General features: G+C 40.6%; 1 protein-coding gene across 3 annotated transcripts in view; it reads right to left on the bottom strand.

Annotated features, from left to right (window-relative positions):
- The window catches only part of LOC143279917 (structural maintenance of chromosomes protein 6-like), a 67,079-nt gene that overhangs the window by 31,136 nt on the left and 10,013 nt on the right, over positions 1-25,930 (bottom strand). For all 3 annotated transcript variants that reach the window (XM_076584252.1, XM_076584250.1, XM_076584251.1), the window contains exons 6-19: positions 25,467-25,609; positions 23,443-23,544; positions 22,134-22,271; positions 19,725-19,805; positions 17,927-18,073; positions 13,468-13,556; positions 11,644-11,808; positions 10,928-11,106; positions 9,716-9,891; positions 7,339-7,365; positions 4,460-4,543; positions 3,383-3,469; positions 2,692-2,838; positions 1,025-1,147 (exon numbers count right to left, since the gene is read on the bottom strand). In XM_076584252.1, the coding sequence (XP_076440367.1) occupies positions 1,025-1,147; positions 2,692-2,838; positions 3,383-3,469; positions 4,460-4,543; positions 7,339-7,365; positions 9,716-9,891; positions 10,928-11,106; positions 11,644-11,808; positions 13,468-13,556; positions 17,927-18,073; positions 19,725-19,805; positions 22,134-22,271; positions 23,443-23,544; positions 25,467-25,609 (1,688 nt within the window). The remainder of the gene's footprint in view (positions 1-1,024; positions 1,148-2,691; positions 2,839-3,382; positions 3,470-4,459; positions 4,544-7,338; positions 7,366-9,715; positions 9,892-10,927; positions 11,107-11,643; positions 11,809-13,467; positions 13,557-17,926; positions 18,074-19,724; positions 19,806-22,133; positions 22,272-23,442; positions 23,545-25,466; positions 25,610-25,930) is intronic.

The raw sequence follows: 25,930 nt of genomic DNA, 5'->3' as shown, positions 1-25,930 counted from the left end.
TTTCTGTTTTCTGTGAATGATGTGGAGGTAGCTGTGTGGCGGGGACAGGTGGGGGAGGGGAGACATTTGAGATGGGCATAATTTGGGTATTCTCGTGTGTGTGTGTGTGTGTGATCGGTTTCAAGTTCTGGGACCGGTTTTTAAGTACCACGATATGCTTTTTAGTATTGTGATATTGGTGTTAAGTATTGTGACATCAGATATGCATCATTATATAGGTACTGTGTTGTGATATCAGATATATATCATTATTTAGGTACTCTGTTGTGCTATCAGATATGCATCATTATTTAGGTACTGTGTTGTGATATCAAATACGCATTATGATTTTGGCACTGTGTTGTGATATCTGATATGCATTATAATTTTGGTACTGTGATGTGATATCAGATATGCATTATTATTTGAGTACTGTCATGTGATATCAGATATGCATTATTATCTAGGTGCTGTGTTGTGATATCAGATATGCATCATTATTCAGGCACTGTGTTGTGATATCAGATATGCATTATTATTCGGGTACTGTGATGTGATAGATATGTATTATCTGGGTACTGTGATGTGGTATCAGATATGTATTATCATTTGGATTACTGTGATGTGATAACAGATATGAATTATTATTTGGGTATTGTGATGTGATATCATATATGTATTATCATTTAGGCACTGTGATGTCTGATAAGTAAGCTGAGCGTTACGTTGAATATGATGTTTTTATGTGTGTGTGTGTGTATGTAAATACACATTTTACACTTCAGTTTTCACATCATATGTGGCAAATGAGCAGGTTTTACAAGAGAAAAGCACTACACAAATCATTATCCACCCCCAGAAACGGAGTATGGCTGACTACATGGCAGGGAAAAAAAACGGTCATACACGTAAAAGCCCGTTCGTGCACATACGAGTGAACGTGGATGCTGCAGCTCATGAACGAAGAAGAAGAAGAGGAGAAGAGAAGAAATCATTATTCACTACGTCAAGTGAGCGAAGCAAGAGGGTGGCAAACAGCGCTCACGTATTTCAGGTTGTTGACGGTCTCTGTGATCTTCATGTGCTGGGTCTCGCAGCGTTTCTCTTCCCTCTGGTTGCTGCTGACCTGTTTCTGCAGAGTCTGACGCTGCTGCTGAAGCTCTCTCAGCTGAAACCAAACATCATTATAACAATCATAACAACAACACAAAGAAGAAGAAGAAGCTGATACCAGACATAATAATATTATTAATAATAATGTACATTCATACAGCACCATTTCTCTCTAGAGCTCAGGGCGCTTTACATAAAAGGAAAATTAAAAAAATCACATGCAATGTTCATGACCACTCTTTCTGACCCCGGCCCCCTCCCACCCTCTTTGACTCCTTCGTCAGGCAGCCAAAATGAGCTGACAGGGTTGGTGTCCGAGAAGAAGGAAGCTGAGAGTGCTTATAAATAGGTATTAAAAAGACGGAAGTGATTTTAAAATATTTTCTTATTTTACTTGGATTTCATGTATCTTAATGTTAATGTACAAATTTTATTGGCGTTACATATGTTATGTGCATGCATACGTGCCTACATCCATGTGTGTGTGTGAGTGTGTGTGTGTGTGCATTTTACTTATATATACGATTTATTCCCTTGATGTTTTTATTAATGTACTGTTATACAATATCTTATGGTCTTAACGTGTGTGTGTGTGTGTGTGTGTGTGTGCGTGTGTGCGCGCATGTCATTTTTAGTAATATATAGTAATATATACCCTTTTTTTGTTGGATGTTTTCATCGTAAATATTGTGCAATACCCTATTGTCTTAACATGAGTATGTGTGTGTGCGGAGGGGGGTTAGTCTATCGTCATCTATTGGGAATTCTTATTTGACTAGTTTTAATCTCTTCTTATGTTGTGCATGATGATTTTATGCTAGTGTTTACAACGAGCCTGTGATTGCACAACTTAATTTCCATGTGGATTAATAAAGTGTTTTTTGATTGATTGACTGATTGACTGAAAGCTTTTTATGAAGAGTGAAAAGCAGAGATACAATCAGATGCACGGATATGATGAGGAAGGTTGTTCCAGATATGAGAAGCAGCAAACAGGAAAGAACGTTCACCATAGGTTCTTGTATTGCCATGAAGAAGTTTCAGAAGGTAACAGTATTTATAAATGACTGAATCTTTTAAGAAGCATCCTCCGTCATCAGTCTCCTCTGCAGGGTATACACATGCCTTCACTTGCACATCACAGCAACTATGTGCAACATCTACGCGCTGTGATGAATGACATGCATGACGGGTGTTGTTTCATGTCGTTGGCAGGGTAAATAAACAAAACGATCATACACGTAATACGTTACATTTCTCTCTGAGTGTGTATGTGTGCGTGCCTGAAATCTGATTGAATGGCACAGGAAACATTTGACGAGCGCCCAATGACAGCTGTCCGTCGGCTCTACCCGAGAAGGCAGCCTGTTGTGCAAATGACCCCGAGTTTGTAAAGCGCTTAAGAGTTTGGTCTCAGACCAAGGACAGGCACTATGTAAGTATATAAGTATCCATATCAAAGTCTTTAAGAGCAGACCAAAAAATGTCCCTAATAAGGTGATGTATGTATTACACTGCTTTGTATTGTACTGCATAGTATTATCTATTCTTTTCCAGGATGGAAAGAAAAAAAACAACCAAAAAAAAAACCAACTGTACCTCCTGATCCAAACGCTGAACAATCCCTCTGGACACCTGAATTTCCTCTTCAACATTGGAAGTCAAGAAGCGGGCACTGTTGTTTTCAGAAGAATAGTAACGGAACATCGGTAAGCAGTACAGATGATCGCCATCACGCGTGAACGCCTGAATGGGAACAAACACATGTTCTCATAAACCTTCAGAACCATCGTCAGTGTCTTATTTCCTCTGCGTTAAAACTTCAAACCATTACACAGGAACGGCAAAGTATTTTGACTGCCTGCAGAGCTTATGCCATTTGCCGCACTGATGAGCACAGCCATTTGGTTGGAATAAAAAGAAATCTTTTTCAGCACCAGGCTTCCCCCCTACCCCCCCCAAGCCCCCCACCTTCCATTTCATATTTAACTTTTCATTTTAAATTCAGAAGGAACATTTTGCTACCGTGCTTAATCGCTGTCAGAAACGATGCATATATCTTGTTTCAGTAATACAGAGACACCAAAATTAAAAACTATTACAAACCTGGGTTATTTTCAGAAGACTTTTAAGGGCTTAAAATAGTCATATCCTTTTCTTTTTTTTTTTTTGGTTTTTTTTAAAAAGATTTTTTTTAATACAAATTCTTAAAAAGAAAAAAAGTTGTATACCTATAGAAACCCCGTACCAGGGTGAACGTACAGCTTAGCGAGAAACACAAGTGACTCACGTCTTTACAGTTGGTAGGAGGTCGATGCAGCATGACATTACGGGCCTCCCCTGGGTCTGCTATCAGGATCACGTTTTCAATGCCTCTCTGCACACACACACACACAAACACACACAACATCACCACCATTACCTTCATAACTATTATCATAATTGCCTCGCGAATAACGTGGGTTCTTGTACGTGCGCTAAGCGCGTAAGGCCCAAGCAGCATCCGTTGCCATGACAGCACCCAGTCGCTCCTGTCCCACACGTGGGAGAGACTTCAGGGGGCCTGGATTGGCCTCATCAGTCGCCTCCGGACCCAAAGGATGAACATCATCATTATCATTAGGATGAACATCATCAATATCATTATAATCATCGACTGTTATATAGCGCCTGTCCTTGGTGCACACAGCTCTAACAGCTTTACAAACACAGGGTCATTTGCACAACGGGGTGCCTAGAGCTGACAAAGAGCTGCTTTTGGGTGCTTATTTGTTTTCTGTGTCATTCTGTCAAGCTTCAGTCACACACACACACACACACACACACGCAGAGGCATGTAATACAATGAAATTCTGCCACGGACAACTCCCTTGCTGCTGTGAGTTCTTTAACGTGTGCTAAGTACATGCTAGACATGGGGCCTAGATATCAGCCAAGTGACTAGTGTCCAGACCACCACTCAAGGTCTAGTGAAGGGAGAAAAAATTCTACCACTCCTCTTCTTCTGCTTTCATAGCCGGCAACTCCAATTTACGCTTCTTTCTAACAATGGACGTTTACAGTCATTGGCTTTAAAAAAAATTTTTTTTTTTTTTAATCCTGACATTAACACCTTGTAGGAGCATGAGCAGTAACATTCAAACATTCCAGAATCACCGGTTGCCAACCCACAATTCTGAAACTGTTTTAACCAAACACCATCTGAAACAATGAAGGAATGAAAAGGAATATCCAAGTGAAGAAGGTGGCGCTGGGTTGGACACATCCTTAGATAAGCTTGCTTCCACAATATAAAATATATGTACACACACACACAATCACAAATATATGTACACACACAATCAAAAGTACTGAACTCACAACTCACCTGATCAATCAACGCATTCAGTACAACAGGATCGTCACATTCGATCATGTCCAGGACACACGGATAATTGCTGCCTCTCACACGCTGCCAAAGAAAACCGGCAAAATTACGTATGCACAAATGAATATGCATATAATGGGCCAAATTATCCATGCACAACTGAACAGGCACACATGCATATGATAAAACACATGTCATTTCATATTCATGGAATACCTTTCATTCAAAAAAAAAAAAAAAAAAAAAAAAAAAAAAAAAAAAAAAAAAAATCAAAGAAAAGCAATGACGACAAAAAAAAAAAAAAAAAAAAAAAAATCCTGAGAAGTGTCAGGAAACAGGGTTGGTGAAGAATATGGCTTGCACCAATGATGGTAGGTATTTGCAAGGAGGAAGGTGGCAGAATGGTTAAGACGCTCGTCTGCTATGAGGGTCTGGGTTCAAATCCCACTCTCACCCTTTCTCCCAAGTTTGACTGGTAAAATCAAACTGAACATCTAGTCTTCCGGAGGAGACAATAAACCAAGGTCACATGAGCAGCACGCACTTGGCGCACTGAAAAAGAACCCATGGCAACAAAAGTGTTGTCCTCTGGCCAAAGTTCTGTGGAGGAAATCCTCTCAGATAGGTATACAAATATGTGTTACCTATATGGATTTGTCTGAACACAGTGACGTATCTCCGCGAGAAAGTGATACTGAAACTGAAACTGGTGTTTGCAGCTGTTTGGATGTGTGCGAGTGTGTGCATGTGAGTTTGAGTGAGTGTGTGTGTGTGTGAGTGCATGTGGATGTGCGTGTGTGTGTGTGTGTGTGTGTGTGTGTGTGTGTGTGTGTGTGTGTGAGAGAGAGAGAGAGAGAGAGAGAGAGAGAGAGAGAGAGAGTGTGTGTGTTTGTGTGCACATGTGTCTACGTGCACATGTGTGTGTTTGTGCAAGTGTGTGTGAGCCTGTGTTAGTGAGTGAGTGTGTGCATGTGTGAGTGTACAAATGACACCTAAAATGCAACAGATTTGAGTAAGACAGAGAAGAGAAACCAGACAGTACAAGAGAGTTGCGCTACAGCTGATCAGACAGATCAAACAGATGCATAAAGCCGTGTTTTGTGTAGTACTGTACCCAACAGTACATTACAATGCAGAGTTGAAAGACAAAAAAATGAACAAAAAATTGATCATAAATGTCCGAGTCTTGAGAAAAAGACAGAAGATCCAACAGGAAACCAGATCTGTAAGAAGCCAGGAATAACATACACTGAACAATAAACAAAACACACCAGCTCTCACTCCTTCATAGAAATGATGGTCAACAAGCCGCGACTTTTTCTCCAAACTTCAACCTCTGCGGCTCATACAATGATGCGGCTTATTTGAGGATTTTAACGATCCCAGGAGTGTCACATTCTCGTCTAGTCTTAGCTGCCCTTCAACTCACCAATATCATGATTTCTGTTCATGAATCTTTGGATGAGCTTCAGGTTAGTGTGCTAATTGTTCATGTTTTAAAAATTAAATCCGTATACATTAAAGCCTTCAGATCAGCATTCAGTTCTACTCTGCTCAAGCGCACACCCTCATCATGCCAAAATCGCGACGTAATGCCTACGATGCAGCCTTCAAATTGAAGGCGATCGACCTAGCAGACGACAGTGCAAGCGACGAACCAGCAGCGACCTCCACCTTGTCTTCATGTTCATCAAGTGAAAGCAAGGCTGAAGTCAGTGACAAGATGGTGGAGGAAGCTGTGCTGGTTCTCTTCAACTCGGACACTGAATACAAAGATTCCAGTGGATTCAGTGAGCAGGATGACGTTGAATAAATGTGACTATCCCTAAATTATGGATCTTATTTTCGTTGTGTTTATTTTTTTTTTGTGGCACTAGCAGTATTTTCGCTTGCTTTTCTTTGTGTTGTTTCCGCTTGTGTTTATTTCATAACCTACATTATTGGCAGCTTTTCCATAGTATTGGTATGTGTTCCGGTACCGGTAATAAGTGCGGCTTATAAGCCAGTGCAGCTTATGTGTGTATAAAGTTCTTTTTAAAAAAAAAATTTAATGGGTGCGGCTTATATACCAGTGCGCTCAACAGACCGAACTTTACAGTACTGTGATCATTTAATGCTGGACACACCAGGCATAAAACCCAAAACACCATCAATTTCAATTAACTCTTTCACCACCAAGTTTCTGTATGAAAAACACTCCCCAGCGACAAGTATTTTAGATACAATGCTCTCAGTCATACGTTCAGTTCTTGTCAAAACAATACAACGGACTTGCTCATTTCAAACTGGGTCTGGGAGCAAAGGTTAGTCATTGTTTTACTGGCAGAAAACTGGCTGCAGTTGTCAAGCTTTGTTACAGAGTGAAAAACGGTCTTTTTAACATGATCTCTGGATATCAACTAAAGTCGCCTGTAGCGGTACTGTCTAGTCGACCAAGTCACTTATGGCCGTGAAAGAGTTAAAAAAACAACAACAAAAAAACCCTGCATAAATGGAATGCAACATAAAACGCTCATGCAGACACAGTTCTTAATCTGTAACCTCTTCAGTGCCGGTCCATTTATCTAGTTTCTGCTTCCTATTTGCCAGGAGGCTTTGGGAATGTGGATGATGATTGGCTGCTGATATATATATGTCACACAGCACTGAAGAGGTTAAGCTAAAAAAAAAAAAAAAACCCAATAAAAAACCCAATAATGACATGGTTATGAAAATGATAACATTCAAATGTGAAAATTAATATGTTACCTGGATGTCTACCATTAACATTGTTTGTGAAGGGACATTAAATGGAATCCCTCCTCCCAAGGTTAACAGAATAAACTGTTTATATTTTCAAAATATTCTTAAAAATGGATGCAAAATCTATGTCTACTCACATATCTGGAAACGTCATGGACAACATCCTGAAACAAAAAAATCACTGCATTTAGAAAAGAAGACAAACAAAAACACCTGATCGACAAACCACCTTCATCATACAGATGCTCAAAATTCCAATAATCAGAGGTGCAAGCAACTAACTACATGAGCAGGAGCAACTGATATTTTTGGTAAAACTGAAACGTTTTTATTTTAGTGTACTGGGTATTCAGTCAAAACTGTTTCTACAATCACCAGATAATGTGACAGGGCAATAAAAATTTCTCCTTTATTAATTAACCAGGTGCCTACACTCACCAGATTATGTGACAAACAATAAACAAAATTTCCTCCTCTATTAATTAACCATGTGCCTACACTCACCAGATTTTGTGACAAACAATAAACAAAATTTCCTCCTCTATTAATTAACCATGTGTCTACACTCACCAGATTTTGTGACAAACAATAAACAAACATTCCTCCTCTATTAATCAACCATGTGCCTACACTCACCAGATTTTGTGACAAACAATAAACAAAATTTCCTCCTCTATTAATCAACCATGTGCCTACACTCACCAGATTTTGTGACAAACAATAAACAAAAATCCCTCCTCTATTAATTAACCATGTGCCTACACTCACCAGATTATGTGACAAACAATAAACAAAATTTCCTCCTCTATTAATCAACCATGTGTCTACACTCACCAGATTTTGTGACAAACAATAAACAAATATTCTTCCTCTATTAATCAACCATGTGCCTACACTCACCAGATTTTGTGACGGTGCAATAGGGAGGGTGTGCAGACCCCACTTTCATCTGATTTTCGTGGTGATTCCCCGGCTATATTTAGCAAGAACTGCGTGAGCATGCCCGTCTCCATTTCCTGTTTTTTTCTAGATCACCGAAAGGCTAAAATTTCGTTGTGGAAATTGCTGTCCTGAAGAAAGTATCTTGAACAATTTCTGGGATTATTTCTGCAAGTTTACAAGGTATGCTTGGCTTTATTATTACACCCATTATTTCTTTTAGTCTTCTTTGTTTACTTTGAGCATGTTTTTAGGCACATGTCTGCCATTACTTATTCAAACTAACCCATTTATAAACTCTTATGAAAAGCTGTCCAAACAAAGGCAGGGCAAACTCAGGAAAGCTTGTGACGGTGATGGGCTGCCCATGACGTCATGTGAACTACTTCTCGCAGAGATGCCAACCCCTGTCAAGTGTTTGCAGAAAGAGATGCCAACCCCTGTCAAGTGTTTGTAGAAACAATCAGGAAATTTGGTAGGAACATTCTGGAGCACAGGATCAGGAGTCAAAATGGCTGCCCGAAAAAGAGGAAGCTTGTCAGGGATACAGAGGGGAGGTAGCCTACTTCTGGGAGGTTATCGGCCATAGCTACTTTTGTTTTCTCCGCATAGGTGGATAGTAGGTCGGTTGCACAGGACAGGAATCGGACTCCCTGCCAGAGTCTGCACTAGTGGGTCACGGTAAAGTGTGTGTAGTTAAATGTACATTTTATCTACAAGGCATACAAACAAATGTAAACACGCACGCGATTAGCTGAGCATCATCATGTGAGACCAGGTTAGTAGCGACTGCCCTGGTCCCATGATTGATAGGTCTAGAGTGTCTGGGTAATGTTAAGACAGGAAAAGCATGTGAACATGTTATGTAGTCGAAAATGAACATGTCGGAACAATTTTAACATTGACATAACGTCGGAACAAAATGCAGTTGAGCGTAACAAAATACGGTGAAATCGTAACAGTTAGCATCTCAGTTCTCGCTCTGCAAGCTATGAAGGGTACCCCATGAAAGTGGGCCTGCAAACCCTCCTTTATGAACAAAATTTCTTCTTCCATCTCTCCTCAATCACCAGCATGTGTGACGAGACACCAATTAAAGATCCCTCCTCCAATAACTAGAGTCTACAATCACCAGTATGTATGATGGGACACTGATTAATAAAAAAAATAATTCCTCCCCCAATATCTCGATGCCTAACAGTCACCAGATGGTGTGACAGGACACTAACCAAAATCCCTCCTCCATTATCATAACTTCTACACAAATTCCTCCTCTATTGATTCACCAGAAGTCTACAATCACCAGTATGTCTTATAGGACACTAATCAAAGATTCCTCCTTCTATAACCAGAGTCTACAATCACCAGTATGTATGATGGGACACTGATCAATCAAAAATTCCTCCCCCAATATCTCAATGACAACAATCACCAGATGGTGTGACAGTACACTAAACAAAATTCCTCCCCCAATATCTTGATGCCTACAGTCACCAGATCGTGTGAAAGGACACTAAGCACCCCCTGACCCCTCCCCCGCACCCCTCAAAATCCTCCGTTCTCCCTCCTCCTCACCTTGAAGGGGCAGGTAATGATGGCTGGGCGTCGCCGGTTGCCAAGCTCTTGCTGAAAGATCTGCTCCAGCAGCTTCTCGTCATGGTGGTCATGGCAGACGAAGGAGTGGATCAGGGCGCGCAGACAACACTCCACGGCCACCGCCCATGACTGGTCCTTCAGCTGGAAGCACCCGCCTGCACAACACCGTTGTCAATAACAACAGGGAAAAAAAAAAAAGAAGAAAAAAAAGAGGAAATTTTCTTCCTAAAATTATGTTTAAATAACATACTTACCGTGATCCACTAGTGCAGACTCCAGCAGGGGTCTGATTCCTGTCCTGTGCAATCTACTATCCGCCTATGCAGAGAAAATGAAAGTAGCTGGTTTATTCGCACATCTTTGCGTGATTGTCATCGGTCTTGAAAATCTCGGGCAGGATTGTGGAGGCACCACTGATAACTCTCTGACAATCTCCTGCCATCTGTCTTGGTCGTGGGCTGCTCTCTGCGACTCGGTGAAAAGACAGGCCTGTTGTCCACGCCCGGATGTTACTTATCTTCCCACCTTTTTCTTCTGTCTGCCTCTTCGCCTACCTCCTGGCACTGTGCCTTGCAGGATGGTTGTTGCCAGGCCTGATGGTTTCGTCACATGTCCATACCACATCATTTTTCTTTTCTTCACATTGCCAAGCAGGCTGTCATGTGCCCCAAAGGCTGTAGTTGCACCCGACTTAAATATTACACAAGACTGAAATGCATTCACTACATGCTCCACGCTCACAAATCAATGTATAATACAAATGAAAGTGAGGGAAGGGAGAAAATTATTACATAACAATCATAACACCCCACCACAACAGAGACCTGAACCCGGATCACAGGATCAGAAGTCCCAACGATCAACCAATTCTACCACCACTTCTGTCATATATGAAAAAACTATTTTAACTCTGGGAGCCTTCGCTCTGGCTTTCAAAATCATCTCACTGAAATGGTTTTCACTTTTCTGCACACGCATAAACTACAAAGAAAGGGGACTACTCTCTACAGTATTTCTATATGAGCCCACATATAATTCAGAAGAAAACCAGAATTTTTTCATGCATTTTTTTTTTCTGTATCAATATGGCATGGAAGCCTGCTGAGGCTGTAAAATCCACACAGTGTTGAAAGGGTTAAATCAGGGCCTGTATTTTTCCCCCCTCCTTTCTTTTTCTTTTTTTTTTTTTACCCAATGGTCCTCGAGGTTTCTTGTGGAATTTCCCCTGTCGGCACCACTCGTTGATCTTGGCCATGGCACTGGGCACCCAGCTGCCAAAGCGCTTGAAGCGATTCTCTCTGGCGGACATCAGCGTTTGTAGGTTGCGCTCAGAGTTGTCCTTCTCTGTCTGCTTCGCTCGCTCATCACGCCTGCTCACAGTGAAAAAAAAAAAGGATAAAGGAAAATAAGGTGTGTGTGTGTGTGTGTGTGTGTGTGTGTGCGCGCGACTGAGTGTGTGTTTTGTGTGTGTGTGTGTGTGTGTGTGTGTGTGTGTTTTGTGTGTGTGTGTGTGTTTTGTGTGTGTGTGTGTGTGGCTTACTTTAAAATAGAGAAAAGGATACCTCAATCAAAAATTAAATCAATATTATACATCTGTGGCTTACAGATATATTAATGTAAAAACAACAACAACAAAAAACCCCAACTAAACTGTATCTGTTTCCCATCAAAGGTAGATGAGGTAACAACAACAACAAAACAAAAAAGCCATGACAGCAGAAAATGGCACAAAACAGTCAAATGAAGACAACATATCACAAGGTTACAGAAAAAAAGAAGTTTTTGATTAAAAAAAAAAAAAAAAAAAAAAAAAAAAAAAAAGTCTGAAAGAAAGAAAATATAAGAAAATATAATTCTGAAAGAAAGAAAACAACAACAACAACAAAAAAAAAAACACCAAGTCTTACGTGACGTTGTAGCTCTCATTCTTGTACTTGCTGACGGCAGCTTGGAACTGCTCCCTCTCATGCTGCGTCGTTCTCTGGCGAGACTCTGCTGCCCGCAGCTGTTCCTCCACAGACTTCATCTTCTCCTGACGCTGCAGGCGCTCCGCCTCATAGTTGTGCTGTGCTCTGGAACCACCATCCACAATTTTTTTTTTTTAAAAAGGACACACACACACGCACACACACAAAAAAAGAAAAAAAAGAGGAGAGAGAGAGAAGACTATAAACCCATTTTTGTTCAGATTTTTTTTTCTCATTCTCGTTCTTCTTCGTTCATGGGCTGCAACTCCCACATTCACTCACAGACACACGAGTGGGCTTTAACGTGCATGACCGTTTTTTTTTTATCCCACCATTTAGGCAGCCATACTCCGTTTTTGGGGGGTGTGCATGCTGGGTATGTTCTTATTTCCATAATCCACTGAAAGCTGACATGGATTACAGGGTCTTTAACGTGTGTATTTGATCTTCTGTTTGTGTATACACATGAAGGGGGTTCAGGCACAAGCAGGTCTGCACATAATTACGTTGACCTGGGAGATCAGAAAAATCTTCACCCTTTACCCACCAGGCGCTGTTACCTAGATTTGAGCCCAGGACCCTCAGATTGAAAGTCCAACCCTTTAACCACTCAACTGGGTTTTTTTTCTCATAATCTATGTTTTGTTTGGCTTTTCTTTCCTCTGTTTCCTTTCCATTTCAGCCCACTGCGATTGTTCAGTATTTTGTGTAGTGTCGTTCCTGGCACATTCAAATTGTGTGTTGTGTCACTGATGACCATGATGCATTTTCAACCTTCAATACAAATTATACAAGACAAAAAAGGACAACAACAACAAAATCGACGTAAACAAAAACTCTCATTGGTGGGTAAAGGGAGAACATTCTTCCGATCTCTCAGGTCAACACGTGCAGACCTGCTTGTGCCTGAACCCCCTCCGTGTGTGTACGCATGCAGGAGATCAAATACGCATGTGAAAGATCCTGTAATCCATGTCAGCATTCGGTGGGTAATGGAAACAAGAACATACCCAGCATCCACACGCTGCTTACATGGTGGGGTAAGTAAACAAAATCGCAAAATGTTACATGTCTGTCTGAGTATGTTTGTGTGCATACCTGAAATCTGATCGAATGACACAGGAAACAAATGATGAGTGTCTAATAGCAGCTATCAGTCAGTTCTACCTAGGCAGGCAGAATGTTGTGCAAATGACTCTGTAAAGTGCTAAAAGCTTGGTCTTCGACCGAGAACAGGTGCTATATAAGTATCCATATCATCATCATCATCATCATAATGGCAGCTATCAGCCTGCTCTACCCGGCTTGTTGGGCAAATGACTGTGTTTGTAAAGTGCTTATGACAGTGTAAAGCGCTTAGAACTTGGTCTTTTTGACTGAGGACAGGCACTATATAAGTATCCATATCATCATCATCATTCACCATCATCATCATAATGGCAGCTATTAGCCTGCTGTACCCGGTCTGTTGTGCAAATGACTGTTTGTAGAGTGCTTATGACAAGGCCTGACTAAGCGTGTTGGGTTACGCTGCTGGTCAGGCATCTGCTTGGCAGATGTGGTGTAGCGTATATGGATTTGTCCGAACGCAGTGATGCCTCCTTGAGCTACTGAAACTGAAACTGAAATTTATGACAGTGTTTGTAAAGCACTTAGAACTTGGTCTTTGACTGAGGACAGGCGCTACATAAGTATCCATATCATCATCATTGTCATCATGATGTGAACAAGTCAGAACACTGGTCTTTCACACAAAACACTCACGACTGCTGCAGTTCTTTGATGCGTTCTTGGATCTGCTGGCGCTCAGAGGTGACGTTACGGATTTCTCGTTCAACGTTTCTGGAATCATTCTGGGAGACAAAATGTTCCATTATAATATCAATGTGGTTTTATATAGCACCTACTCTCTGAACAGGACTAAAGGCATTTTACAAAAATCAGTAACTGGAGACACACACATTCATAAACATGCACACAAACTGTTATATGGGAGGAAAAAAACCCAAAAAACTCTGATAAAACTTTTGAGGGGTTACTGACAATCAAATATGAAAAGATTCTCCACTGTCCATTTCAGAGGGGCGGCTGTTTTCAGAAATCACCAATATTTATACCAGGTCAGAACATGAAAAAAAAAATGAAAAAAAGAAAAAGAAAAAAAAGGTACTGTGATAGTAGTTGGGCAACAGATTTACTTCACTGAGGACCAAGAGCAAAAGCATCCATTTTGTTGCTTTCTTTTGTTGTTGTTGTTAATGTTTTTGACTCACTTGTGTAAACAAAGTGAGTCTATGTTTTAACCCGGTGTTCGGTTGTGTGTGTGTGTGTGTGTGTGTGTGTGTGTGTCTGTGTGTCCATGGTAAACTTCAACATTGACATTTTCTCTGCAAATACTTTGCCAGTTGACACCAAATTAGGGATAAAAATTGGAAAAATTCAGTTCTTTCCAGTCATCTTGTTTAAAACAATATTGCACCTCTGGGATGGGCACAAAAAATAAAAAAAAGAAGCCAAATTATATGCAAACTGCATTTACTGTTATATTCATATTTTTTTTATTCTCTAAACTTGGCACTTTGATCAGATGTTCTGACACAACAACAAGAGCAGTCATTATTATCATTTTTTGTTCAAACAGGAACTTCTTTTGCTAAGCATGGAAGTTATATTTATTTTGCAAACGTTTTGGTGCAGATAGTTAAAAAGGGAAATTAATCTGTAATTAATGCTAGGGGACTTAATTTGCTTTAAACTGATCTTTCTCATCTTAAACATTACATTTTGAAATTATACTCAATACATATAAAGCTTGTGTGTTTTACTCTCAGTGTACAGGGCTTTCACTATGTTCATTTGCCCAAGTGGTCTTTTTCGGAAAATACTCAAATCAATATGATGAGGGGACTTTATAGATCTATTGGCTGAGCCCTGAAGGTCATGGGAAAAAATCAATTGCGTACACATATTTATACACATTCAAAGCGCGTGCTCATATTCTTCACGAACGCGGACGACGCCATTTTGTTTCAAGTTGTTGACCTGCCCGTTCAATCGCATATTCAATCGACAATACGCGATAACGTGATGGCAACTTGGAGAAGGAGACCGTTAAATATTTATTCAGAGAAAGATTTGTGAACGCCTCATCACTTACTGGATTATGCCCCAAACTGCCATAAAAATATCCACAGAATCAGTCGGAATTCAGTTAAAAATTGTAAACCATGCGAGTTAATACCTTGAATTGATGAAACGAGAAAAAATTTCCGGTCTTGACTTTTCTCAAAATGAAGTCCTTTTCACTTCATACTTGTACTTGGCTCTACATGTTATTAGTTTAACAAAATACTCAATTTTCATATCAACTTTAAAACTATAAAACTAGAATGAAGATAAAAGATAAATTGAATCAATCGACTGTGTCGTACTACATTCCCGGCGGGTGTAACTAAACTTGTACATCTATCTAGATCTAGAGAAAACGGCTAAATGTTGCAGTGTGATTGCGACGATAGCCACGTCTCCTTTACCGCGGACTTAAAAAGAATTTTTTTTATTGCCCTTAAAGATTTTTTGAATGCCCAAGATAACCAGAATAATATAATTTAAACAGTGTTTTCACTGTGAATACCGCAATCGATTTATCGCCCTTTAAAAAAGTATGTTTAAATATTAAATTTTAGAACGTCAGTTAAGGAGTCACGATAGTGTAATGGGTAAGACAGTTTCTTCTCACCCGAACACGCGGGGCTTGAATCTGGTTAGGACTTTTCTTTTCTTTCTTTTTTTTTTTAACCTGAAGCTTTATAATAACAAATACAGAACACATTTTAACGATTAGATTTTTTTTTTTTTTAAGTGTATCACAAGTGAGTCTTGAAGGCCTTGCCTCTCTTGTTTACTGTTGTTGTTGTGTTGTTCTTGCTACTGAAGCTAAACTTCAGCCCCACCCTCTCATTCCCATTCCAATAAAGACTAAATAAATATGGACAGACATACAGGCAACTGAATCATGGTTATTACACACTCATTTTGACAACACATGCCAGCAAACCAAACGGTACAAAACAAACTGCAGAAAAAACAAAAAAAACAACAAAAAAACCCAACAAACAAACAAACAAACAAATAAAGCACAAAGCTATCAAAAAAAAGGGTTTTTAACTCTCTCCGGACGAAGGAATGCGTGAGCATTCCTACATAAAATGTATTCGGTTTCAGACGACAGAATGGAATAGCATTTTCAAGGAATAAAAATCCATCACGTGCTGTACACATGATTTTGTGATTAGCCAAGCAGAGTGCGCTATTCTGGGTCACTCCACAATCGAATGGTATGACTGGCCAGCCTGCCATGTGTGGCCCGTCTCGCACACACGCTGACAAAGTCACTGACAGGTCGTCTGCTTGCGTGCCAGCCTGTTAGCAAAGCGGGCTCTTCTCAAAATGTTGTGGAGTGAACAAGGCAGTGACAGCAACGTTTTAGGGTTGCCGAAGTACTTGAAATGCTACAAACTGAAAGGTCGGACATTGAAGAGGTGGATGATGACGAAAAAAGAAAGTGAATTTAATGCAGAAAGCGAGCAAGGGTATGGTGATTCGGGGTGAAAAATATTTGGCATTATTTTCTACATATGGCAAAACTGTAAAAATAAGATGAGAAATTTGATTTTTTTTTTATATGTAATAGCTCAACACGTAATAAACCAGTTCTGAAAGTTTCATTTTCTTACTCTGTATTTTGTATTTTTTGTAATTTTTTTCCAAACCCTTACAAATGGGCCGTCTGTGGGGAAAAGCAAGGGAGAAAACTTGTCGTCCCGAGTGTGTTAAGAAAGGTAATGAACAAAGAACAGTAGAGGCCTGACCAGGACATCAGGTCAGTGCACAGGTCAGGCATCTGCTTCCTTTAAAACAAATCACCTTTTGAAAACACAGTATGATGTAATGTGCATGAATCAACAGCTGAGTGGTCAAAGCTTTGGACTTTCAATCTGAGGGTCCTGGGTTTGAATCTCGATAATGGCACCTGGTGGGTAATGGATGGTCAACATATGTGCAGACCTGCCTGTGCCTGAATCCCCTTTGTGTGTATATGCATGTAGAAAATCAAATTCATATGTTAAAAATTCTGTAATCCATGTCTATGTTTGGTTGGTAATGGAAACAAGAACATACAAGTGTGCACCCCCAAAAAACGTGAATATGGCTGCCTATGTGACAGGGTAAAAAAAACAAAATGGTCATACATGTAAAATGTTACATGTCTGTCTTAGTGTGTATGTGTGCGAGCCTGAAATCTGATTGAAAGACACAGGAAATGAATGATGAGTGCCAAATGGCAGCTGTCAGTCAGCTCTACCCAGGTAGGCAGCCTGTTGCACAAAAGCACTTAGAGCTTGGTCGCCAACCGAGGGTAGGTGCGAAAAAGTATCCATATCATTGGTTTGCACGCTCTCACACCTTGAAACTGAAACAGGAAAAACATCCATGCGCTACAAGCGTACCAAGTGCTATATAAGTGTCCATAACATCATCATCACCAGTCTGCATGCTTTGAAACCCTGAAACTGAAACAGGAAAAACATCCATGCGCTACAAGCATACCAAGTGCTCTATAAGTGTCCATAACACCATCATCACCAGTCTGCACGCTCTGACACCTTGAAACTGAAACAGGAAAAACATCCATGCGCTACAAGCATACCAAGTGCTATATAAGTGTCCATAACATCATCATCACCAGTCTGCATGCTCTGACACCTTGAAACTGAAACAGGAAAAACATCCATGCGCTACAAGCGTACCAAGTGCTATATAAGTGTCCATAACATCATCATCACCAGTCTGCACGCTCTAACACCTTGAAACTGAAACAGGAAAAACATCCATGCGCTACAAGCCTACCAAGTGCTATATAAGTGTCCATAACACCATCATCACCAGTCTGCACGCTCTAACACCTTGAAACTGAAACAGGAAAAACACAAAAGAACGAACAGGAAAAACATCCATGCGCTACAAGCCTACCAAGTGCTATATAAGTGTCCATAACACCATCATCACCAGTCTGCACGCTCTAACACCTTGAAACTGAAACAGGAAAAACATCCATGCGCTACAAGCGTACCAAGTGCTATATAAGTGTCCATAACACCATCATCACCAGTCTGCACACTTTGACACCCTGAAACTGAAACAGGAAAAACTTCATGTGTACCTGAGCACCGCGTAGAGCTGCCTTCGCTGCGTTGAGCATGTCTCGTTTCTCCTTCAGGGCGGGCTTCAGGCGTTCTGTTTCTTCCGTCACGGCCAGCAGACGGGCCTGCACTGCCTTCAGCTGAGCCTGACTCTGTTCCAGTTTGGCCTGCAAGTCCACAGCACGCCTTTCTCTGCACTGTCTGTATCGCATGTTAATGTTAAGGCAGGTGGCAGAATATTCAGAGATGCCAGCCCCTGTCATGTGTTTGTAGGAACAATCAGGAAATTTAGTAGGGACATTTTGAATTTGGTAGGAACACTCAAATGTTTGGCCAAACTTCTGATCCTGCTGCCGCTTCTTTACAGCTGACACATCTGCTGCACTGTATCGCTTCCCTGGTGTTTGTTCGTCTTGTTTCTCACAAACGGAACCCATGGCTCACTTCTCTGTTTCAAGCTGCTTGTTCTTTACTGGCACTGGCACTCAATAGTTTAATCCACCAGGCATAGACAATGTTTGACCGAGACACAACTTGATTCAGCCACGTTCTCTCTTGTTCGGGCAAACTATTAAGCTGATTGGTCCACTCAATGCCGTTTCAATGTAAACACGCATGCGACTAGCTGAGCATCATCAGGTGAGACCAAGGTTAGTAGTGACTGCCCTGGCCTTGTGATCGATAGGGCTAGAGCGTCTGGGTAATGTTACAACAGGAAAGCATGTGACAATACTACGTTGTCGTAAATGAACTCTTCTTAACAATCTTGACGTTGGTGTGACGTCGGAACAAACTGCGATCGAGCGTAACAAAATACAGCGAAATCTCAACAGCTGGCATCTGAATATTCAAAACACCAATCCACCTATCCACCAACACAGACTGTTAGGGTTCTGATTTGAATCTCGCTCTTGCCCTTTCTCTAATGTTTGGAAAATTGAACTGAACATCTGGTCATTCAGATGAGAGGATAAACCCGAGGTCCCGTGTGCAGCACACACTTGGTACACTGAAAAAGAACCCATGGCAACACAAGGGTTGTCCTTGGCAAAGTTCTGTCGAAAAAAATCCACTCTGATAGGTACACAAATAAATACACATGCACTCAAGGCCTGACTTGGCGTGTTGGGCTATGCTGCTGGTCAGGCATCTGCCTCACAGATGTAGTGTAGTGCATATGGATTTGTCCAAACTCAGTGATGCCTCCTTTAGAAACTGTAATTGAAGGAATGAGACGGAAACTTTCTGTTTCAGTCTGAAAATGTTGCATCACCTCCACCCTGTACACAAACATTTCCCACTTTCAAAATCTTCCTTCCGCCTGGTTTCCAACTACAGTATGAATAATCCCATGCCTGTTAGTTTTTTATTTTTTATTTATTTATTTTTTTTAATGTTTGTTGCTTATAGCCCAGCCAAGCCTACTGCCATGTCAGGTCAATCGGAACAAGAAGAAACATCTGAAAAAGACGCGAGACAAGTAAAAAAAAAAAAAAAAAAAAAAAGCAAGCAAAACAAATCAACCCTTCCACCAGCTTCCCCTCCCCCCACCCCCTAAAAAAAAAAAGAATAAAAAAGCTGTTGCTGATTATTCAGAACTGCACAATGACTTGCTATCCTCTGAGCACCTCATCAACCACCACCCCTTACCCCGATCCCCCCCCCCCCCACCCCCAAAAAATACCTTAGTCTCCCACTGCTCAGCCTGCTCTTAGGTTTGTTAACAACGCGTGGCATGGAAGTCTACAAATGAAGACGGATCGAAACAATAAACATACTAATGTAAATGAACACGATATTGCACGGAACATACATCACCTTTGACTCGGTGGCCTTCTGCATGAATTTTGGAAGACGAGCTTCTTCGCTCTTCAGGCGTTTCTGCTCAGGCTCCAGAGACTGTAAAAGAAAAAGAAAAAAACCCTAGAAAAGCATAAAAAAATTTTTCTGAAGTCTTATGAATGAAAAGTAACAAGTATGATAACATAACCACCGGAATGCTATTGCCGAATTTTGGTTGAAAACACACAAAATTGGACTGGGGGATATGTATGTGAGTGAGCAAGAGCGTGAGAGTGAGTGAGTGAGTGTGTGTACATTCCCATGCGTGTGTGTGTAAACTGAAATTCGCTGTAGCTGTCCCTAACCACCATTTGAAACTGGACATTATCATAATATACCACACGATAAAAAATCATGCCCTAAATGTATTTATCAGTGACTGGAGATGAATTTCATTTGATCATTAAATGTCCTCCTCATCATAAGAATTTATAACTTGAATTGATTCCCCAACGCTTTCTTCATCACATGTAATGTAATAATTTTTGTATACTGATGTCTTCCAATTCGATAAAAATTTTGCCTTCAGTTTTAAAATTATGAAGATGGCAAATACCTGTAAGAAAGAGTATAACTTTGCAATCAAAATAAAAAACCCAACTCCATAGTTAGAACCATCCCTATGAGTATAACAATGAAATAAGTGGTTTCATTGTTACTTTCTTTGAAATATTCCTCAGCAGTTTTATAGACTTTTGGTGTGCTTGAACATGTGTACGCATTTTGAGAATTGGACGTTGTATTCACTACATCAGTATTATTAACCCTCAAAGTGCTGGATATAATAAAACATACATACAGAAATCATACTTAAAACAAAGGGATAGTTTGCCTCCGCTACCTGTGCTCTGATTTGGGGCACTTGTATGCTTATCAGTAAGAATAAATAGGTAAACCTATACATTTTTGGAAAGTAGAGTGAATGAAGAATCAGATAAAAGTAAGAAAAAGACTGTATCTTGTAAGTAGTTGGAGATATTCCACAGGATATAAACAACAAATTTTGCACACTTGTTTTCCAAAAACGTCAACCACAATGTTTATAGGTATTTTCACATCTTTTACAGAGTCAAAATCTCAAAATTGGCGTTAAACTGTGCAGAAAATGCTCTGGCTGCAGAATCATGATATGAATATAACTGAAACAATGAAATTATAAGCATTGTATTATTTGTTTGAGACACGCCCACCGACGCCACACACGCGCACATCTACAATACTTTATGCAATCACAGGCAAAAACAGAAATAAATGTTTTCTTTTAGCTCATGTTGCTTTCAAAAGCAGCAAGAATGCTTTAAATCAAAATAATTTAAAGTTTTCTAGCTTGATTTGGTCAAGAAATCGCAATAGACCCATGCCTAACCCACTTTACCACCCCTCCCCACCCCCATCACCAATCCCCCAGTTTTTGTGGCTGGAGACACAAAACTGAATGAACAACAAGCAAGCCAGCATGCCCAAGTGTCAAAATAACAAAGCCCTTTTCACCAGAATCCCTGTCAGCAAACGAATCATCACTCGTGACAAGGTCACTCATTTCCTGAGCTTTGTCAACTTCAGTGTCACTCATTGTTTACAAAAAATACGAAGATATGGACTTATAAATTCGGTCAAAGTTTGTGCAAACACAAGCAGGGAGGCAGTAACACTAGAACGAAGCAGTTTTACGAAGGCTGCCGAGTATAGCCATATGATGTCGGACCTTATGTAAACAGAGCCACGATCGTGGCCCATCGCACTTTACTGGGAAAGCCACGATCGTGGCTCATCGCGCTCTCCGGGTTAATGCAGTTCAGGTATGCATATGCGTGAGTGTGTGTTTGTGTGTTTTCAAGAGTCTGTATATGTGGCAGTGTGTGTATGAGTGTGTATGTGAGCGTGCATGTGCGCTTGCGTACAAGGGGAGTGTTGGCCTAGTGCTAATGCGTCCGCCTAGGAAGTGAGAGAATCTTAGCACACTGGTTCGAATCCCATAGTCGCCAGTATTTTCTCTCCCTCCACTAGACCTTGAGTGGTGATCTAGACACTAATCATTCAGATGAGACAATAAACCAAGGTCCCATGTGCAGCATGCACTCAGCACACGTAAAAAACACACACACAGTAACTAAAGAGTTGTCCCTGGCAAAATTCTGCAGAAAAGTCCACTTTGATAAGAAAAATAAAATTGCAGGTAGAAAAAACAAAAACAAAAAAAAGGGTGGTGCTCTCAAGTGTAGCGATGTACTCTCCTTGGGGAAAGCAGCCCAAATTTCACACAGAGAAATCTGTTGTGCCAGAAAGAGTATTATAACGAAATGTTGCAGGGAAAAGACAGGCGAGGAGGAGCGGAAAGGGGACACAGTACAACACATGATGCGACGCATCAGTCTGCTCTCCAACCTTCTCTTTCTCCACCACAAAGGCCCAGGCCATCTCGTGCTTCAGCTTCTTCACTTTCTCCTTCAGGTCCGAGATGGTGCCCAGGTTCTTGAACTTCTCCTCCCACTTGTCCACCTCGTGCCTCAGAGCAGGCAGCGTCTGAGGGGAGGGGGAGCACCATGCACGTCTCACATCATTTTACCATCACAGAAAATGACGAAAACCTTATTGTTGTAGTTTGAAAGTACTGTACCTTATAAATTTATGACGAGGCGCAGCAGCTGAGTGGTTAAAGCGCTGGAGTCTCAATCTGAAGGTCCTGGGTTCGAATCCTGGTCAAGGTTCCTGGTGGGTAAAGGGTGGAGATTTTTCTGATCTCCCAGATCAACAGATATGCAGACCTGCTAGTGCCTGAACCCCCTTTGTGTGTATCACATGCACAAGATCCAATACGCAAAATCGGTTTTTAATTTTTGTAATATGCTCAAAGGAGGCAAAAAAACGTCATTTTAGTTGTAAATAAGATGATTAGATTTGCAAATGTTGCCTAGTTATAACTTTTGGAGTTAAAAGACATTTGTGTTTTCTCATCTTTTATGTGACATTGTTGTGTATTTGGAAATGTTTGTTCTGGGCATGAAAAGTTTATTTTGTAGTAATCCTCCATGCTCCAACAGGAGTGAAAGGATAATTAAAACTTGAAACTTGAAGATCCCATAATCCATGTCGGTGTTCGGTGGGCTATGGAAACAAGAACATACCCTGCACGCACCCCTTGAAAACATAGTATGGCTGCCTACATGGCGGGGGTAAAAACTGTCATACATGTGACAGCCCACTCGTAAATACCAGTGATCTTGGAAGAAGCAGCCCACAGATGAAGAAGACACAAATTTACTTTTTTTTCACTGTTACCAAAAGCTACAACAATGGTATCATTCTAGTGTCAAAGTATCACACACGTTTACATCATTTCACAGTTATACAAAATATCACACGTTTGCACCTTTTCACAGCTACAGCAAACGCCAACAACTGTATCATTCTAGGGTGGAATTAAAGCACAGATTTATGTTACTTCATGGTTACTGAAAACGCCGTCTGTCTGTTTATCTATGTTCTTGTGGGTGTGTGTTTTTTTCGCATTTTCTTTTCTTCGTTTTCTTTCAATACTGTGTTGACTATTCATTTGAAATTGTGGCATACTGGAATCAAACTTAATCCTTGCACGGCAAAAAAAAAAAAAAAAAAACCCTGAAGAATTTCAGATTAAAGGTAAATGACCTTCCCTATTTGTAAATTCATATGAATATGAATGTCACTTACTTACCTTCTCATACTGCTGGATACCAAAGACGGTCTTGTCTTTGCTGGCTATGGCTTCATCGTACTGCTCCTTCATCTGCTCAAGTTGAGTGGCTTTCAGGAAGAACTGTACACAAACCCGAAAAATGTTTAACCCCTTGACTCCTGAACAATGGTGAAATGACATCTGTGCGGTTGGGAAGGTAGGCCTGATTGCGAACAGCGTGTAATTGCGAACGGTTAGTGTACCGTCCCACTTCGAAGCATTCTCACCACACACACCTCACTCATTTCAACGTCAGTGTCAACCTCGTTTTTATACCTTAACCCTTTCACTGCCAGTAAAATAAGATTTAAGTGAAATCTATTTGCCAGGGTTTTTTCACAAAAAAACTAGTATATATTTTCTGAAAGGTAAATGAATAAAGAATACAAAACACATGATGTTTTTCCCATTTTATATATTTTCAATGACATGCTGTTGTTTTGAAATCAGTGTTTTGTTTTTGTCACATTTTCAACTTGTTCATTGCAAACATTCGTCAGGTAATTTGCACTAAAATATCATATTTTCTGGGCAAATGGATAATATCTGCACACACAAATTATACTAGAACAACCACAATAAAAAGAAGAGACATACATAATGCATTGTGACCTCTCCAAGTGATAATATGGATGTGGGGCCACACCCCCTCAGTCTCCACCCCCCCCTCCTTCTCACACACGGTCACTTCATCCAGTTCTCAGATTGTATTGGCCGAGTGCCAAGAAAATCGCTCACACTGTATCCTAAAAATTTGGTCACTTTCTGTCGCCTGCTACAGCTGTAAAGTTGGCATCATTCACTGATAGTTGTGTCTTGGCCAGTCTCTTCATTGCTCCCTTTATTTTCTATCAAATCGTCCCACAAAAGTTCATCACTGTCTTCTTTGAATTTACACTTCAATTCTTTCTGAGCATCAGCTAAAGAAAGCAATCTTGGTTGGTTTCATGCAACCACAATCGCATGTCTTGAGCACGGGGTCCAACATTTTGTTGAGCGAGCGAGGAGAGGAGCCAGGCAAACACTGTGGCAGTAATCCAACCAAAAACGTTCAAATAAAGGACTGCCTCATGATGTAGATGGGGTTTCTAGCTATGAATAGAATCTAGAAAGATTCCCCAAGCTAAAGCTACCACTATTTTTGTCAACGAACTCAATGCAAACCAGGGAAAAGTCAAAATATTTCGATGACAAGTTATGTTGTTATTGTGGCAGCGAAGCGTACATGCTTGCGCTGACGAGTTATCTTGTCATATAGGCAGCATAGGGGTTAATGAATATTCATTTCCAAGAATCAGTCAAACATCAGATATTTCCGGCTATTTCCATGCTCTTTCTTCTCTTTGCACACCACTGCCGACTAAGTTCACAAACGTGTTTTCACAATCCTAAAATCAAGGGGAGCAAACAAGACTCATCATTTGTCTGTAGTTGGACTTTGACACAGTTTACAATAGCTGATCTGATTGGGTATGTTGAATGAATTGTGTATTACCAGTGCTGGGAGAAGTTAAAGCTTGTTGGTGACAGATCAATTTTGACAGGAATCCTCAAAATGGTGTCATTTGCAATTAGACCATTGGGTATTTTGACGTGAGTCTATTTGTGAACAATGTTGTACAGTTCCCGAGCACTCTCAAAATTGTGTGTTTGGGTGTGGTTTGGAGTGTGTGTGTTTAAATGTGTGTTCGTGCCTGTGCATACATGTGTGATCAAAACCAACAGTACAACAGACTGCTGCGATGTTCCAATAATATGTTATGTCTAAAGAGTTCATGACATGCTTCTGATTTAATTGTCCACATGCACCCAAACCAAACGTTCGCAATAAGTCTTGGCTGTTTGCATTTACCCTCAGGCACCCGTGCTATTTCAACCGTTATAAAAAGGTTGAAAAGAAGGAGTAGATGAACTTTTCCTGGTGCAACCAATCGGAAAAAGCCTTCAAAAACAGAGGAGCTACATTTGACAATCGTACGACCTGTTATGTCTAAAATACACACCTTGTACTTATCGGAGGGGTTCTTAGTGTGCAGGAAGTTGCGGGAAGTGTCCTGGTTAAGGACAGCCACAGGGTTCTCCACCTGGATGTTGAAGAAATCCTTGATCTTCTTCACCTCCTCCAGCTTGTCCGACACCAGCCTGCCTGCAACAACACAACAATTTATTTGGTTTCATTTTATTCTTAACAATTTTCAGAGCTTGCTGATATTCAGACTGAATGAAAATTTCTTTCTTTTCACCTTCCCCAACAATTTTTAGAAGTTCATGATAATCATAGCAGACCTGTTTACCTTTTATTTGTGTTAGATGAAGGCAGCCACAGAGATAGTAAGGGGCAGATTTGTGAATGCATTTATAACACAGAGTGCTCTTCTTATATTCAATTCTGTGTATGACAGGGAGCCAATGGAGATGTTGCAAAAGAGGAGTGATGTGCTCAGATCTTTTCTTTCTGAGGATGAGT

This window comes from Babylonia areolata, chromosome 3, assembly GCF_041734735.1.
Source record: "Babylonia areolata isolate BAREFJ2019XMU chromosome 3, ASM4173473v1, whole genome shotgun sequence".
NCBI lineage: Eukaryota > Metazoa > Mollusca > Gastropoda > Neogastropoda > Buccinidae > Babylonia > Babylonia areolata.
This window is presented reverse-complemented; position numbering and strand designations above follow the sequence as displayed.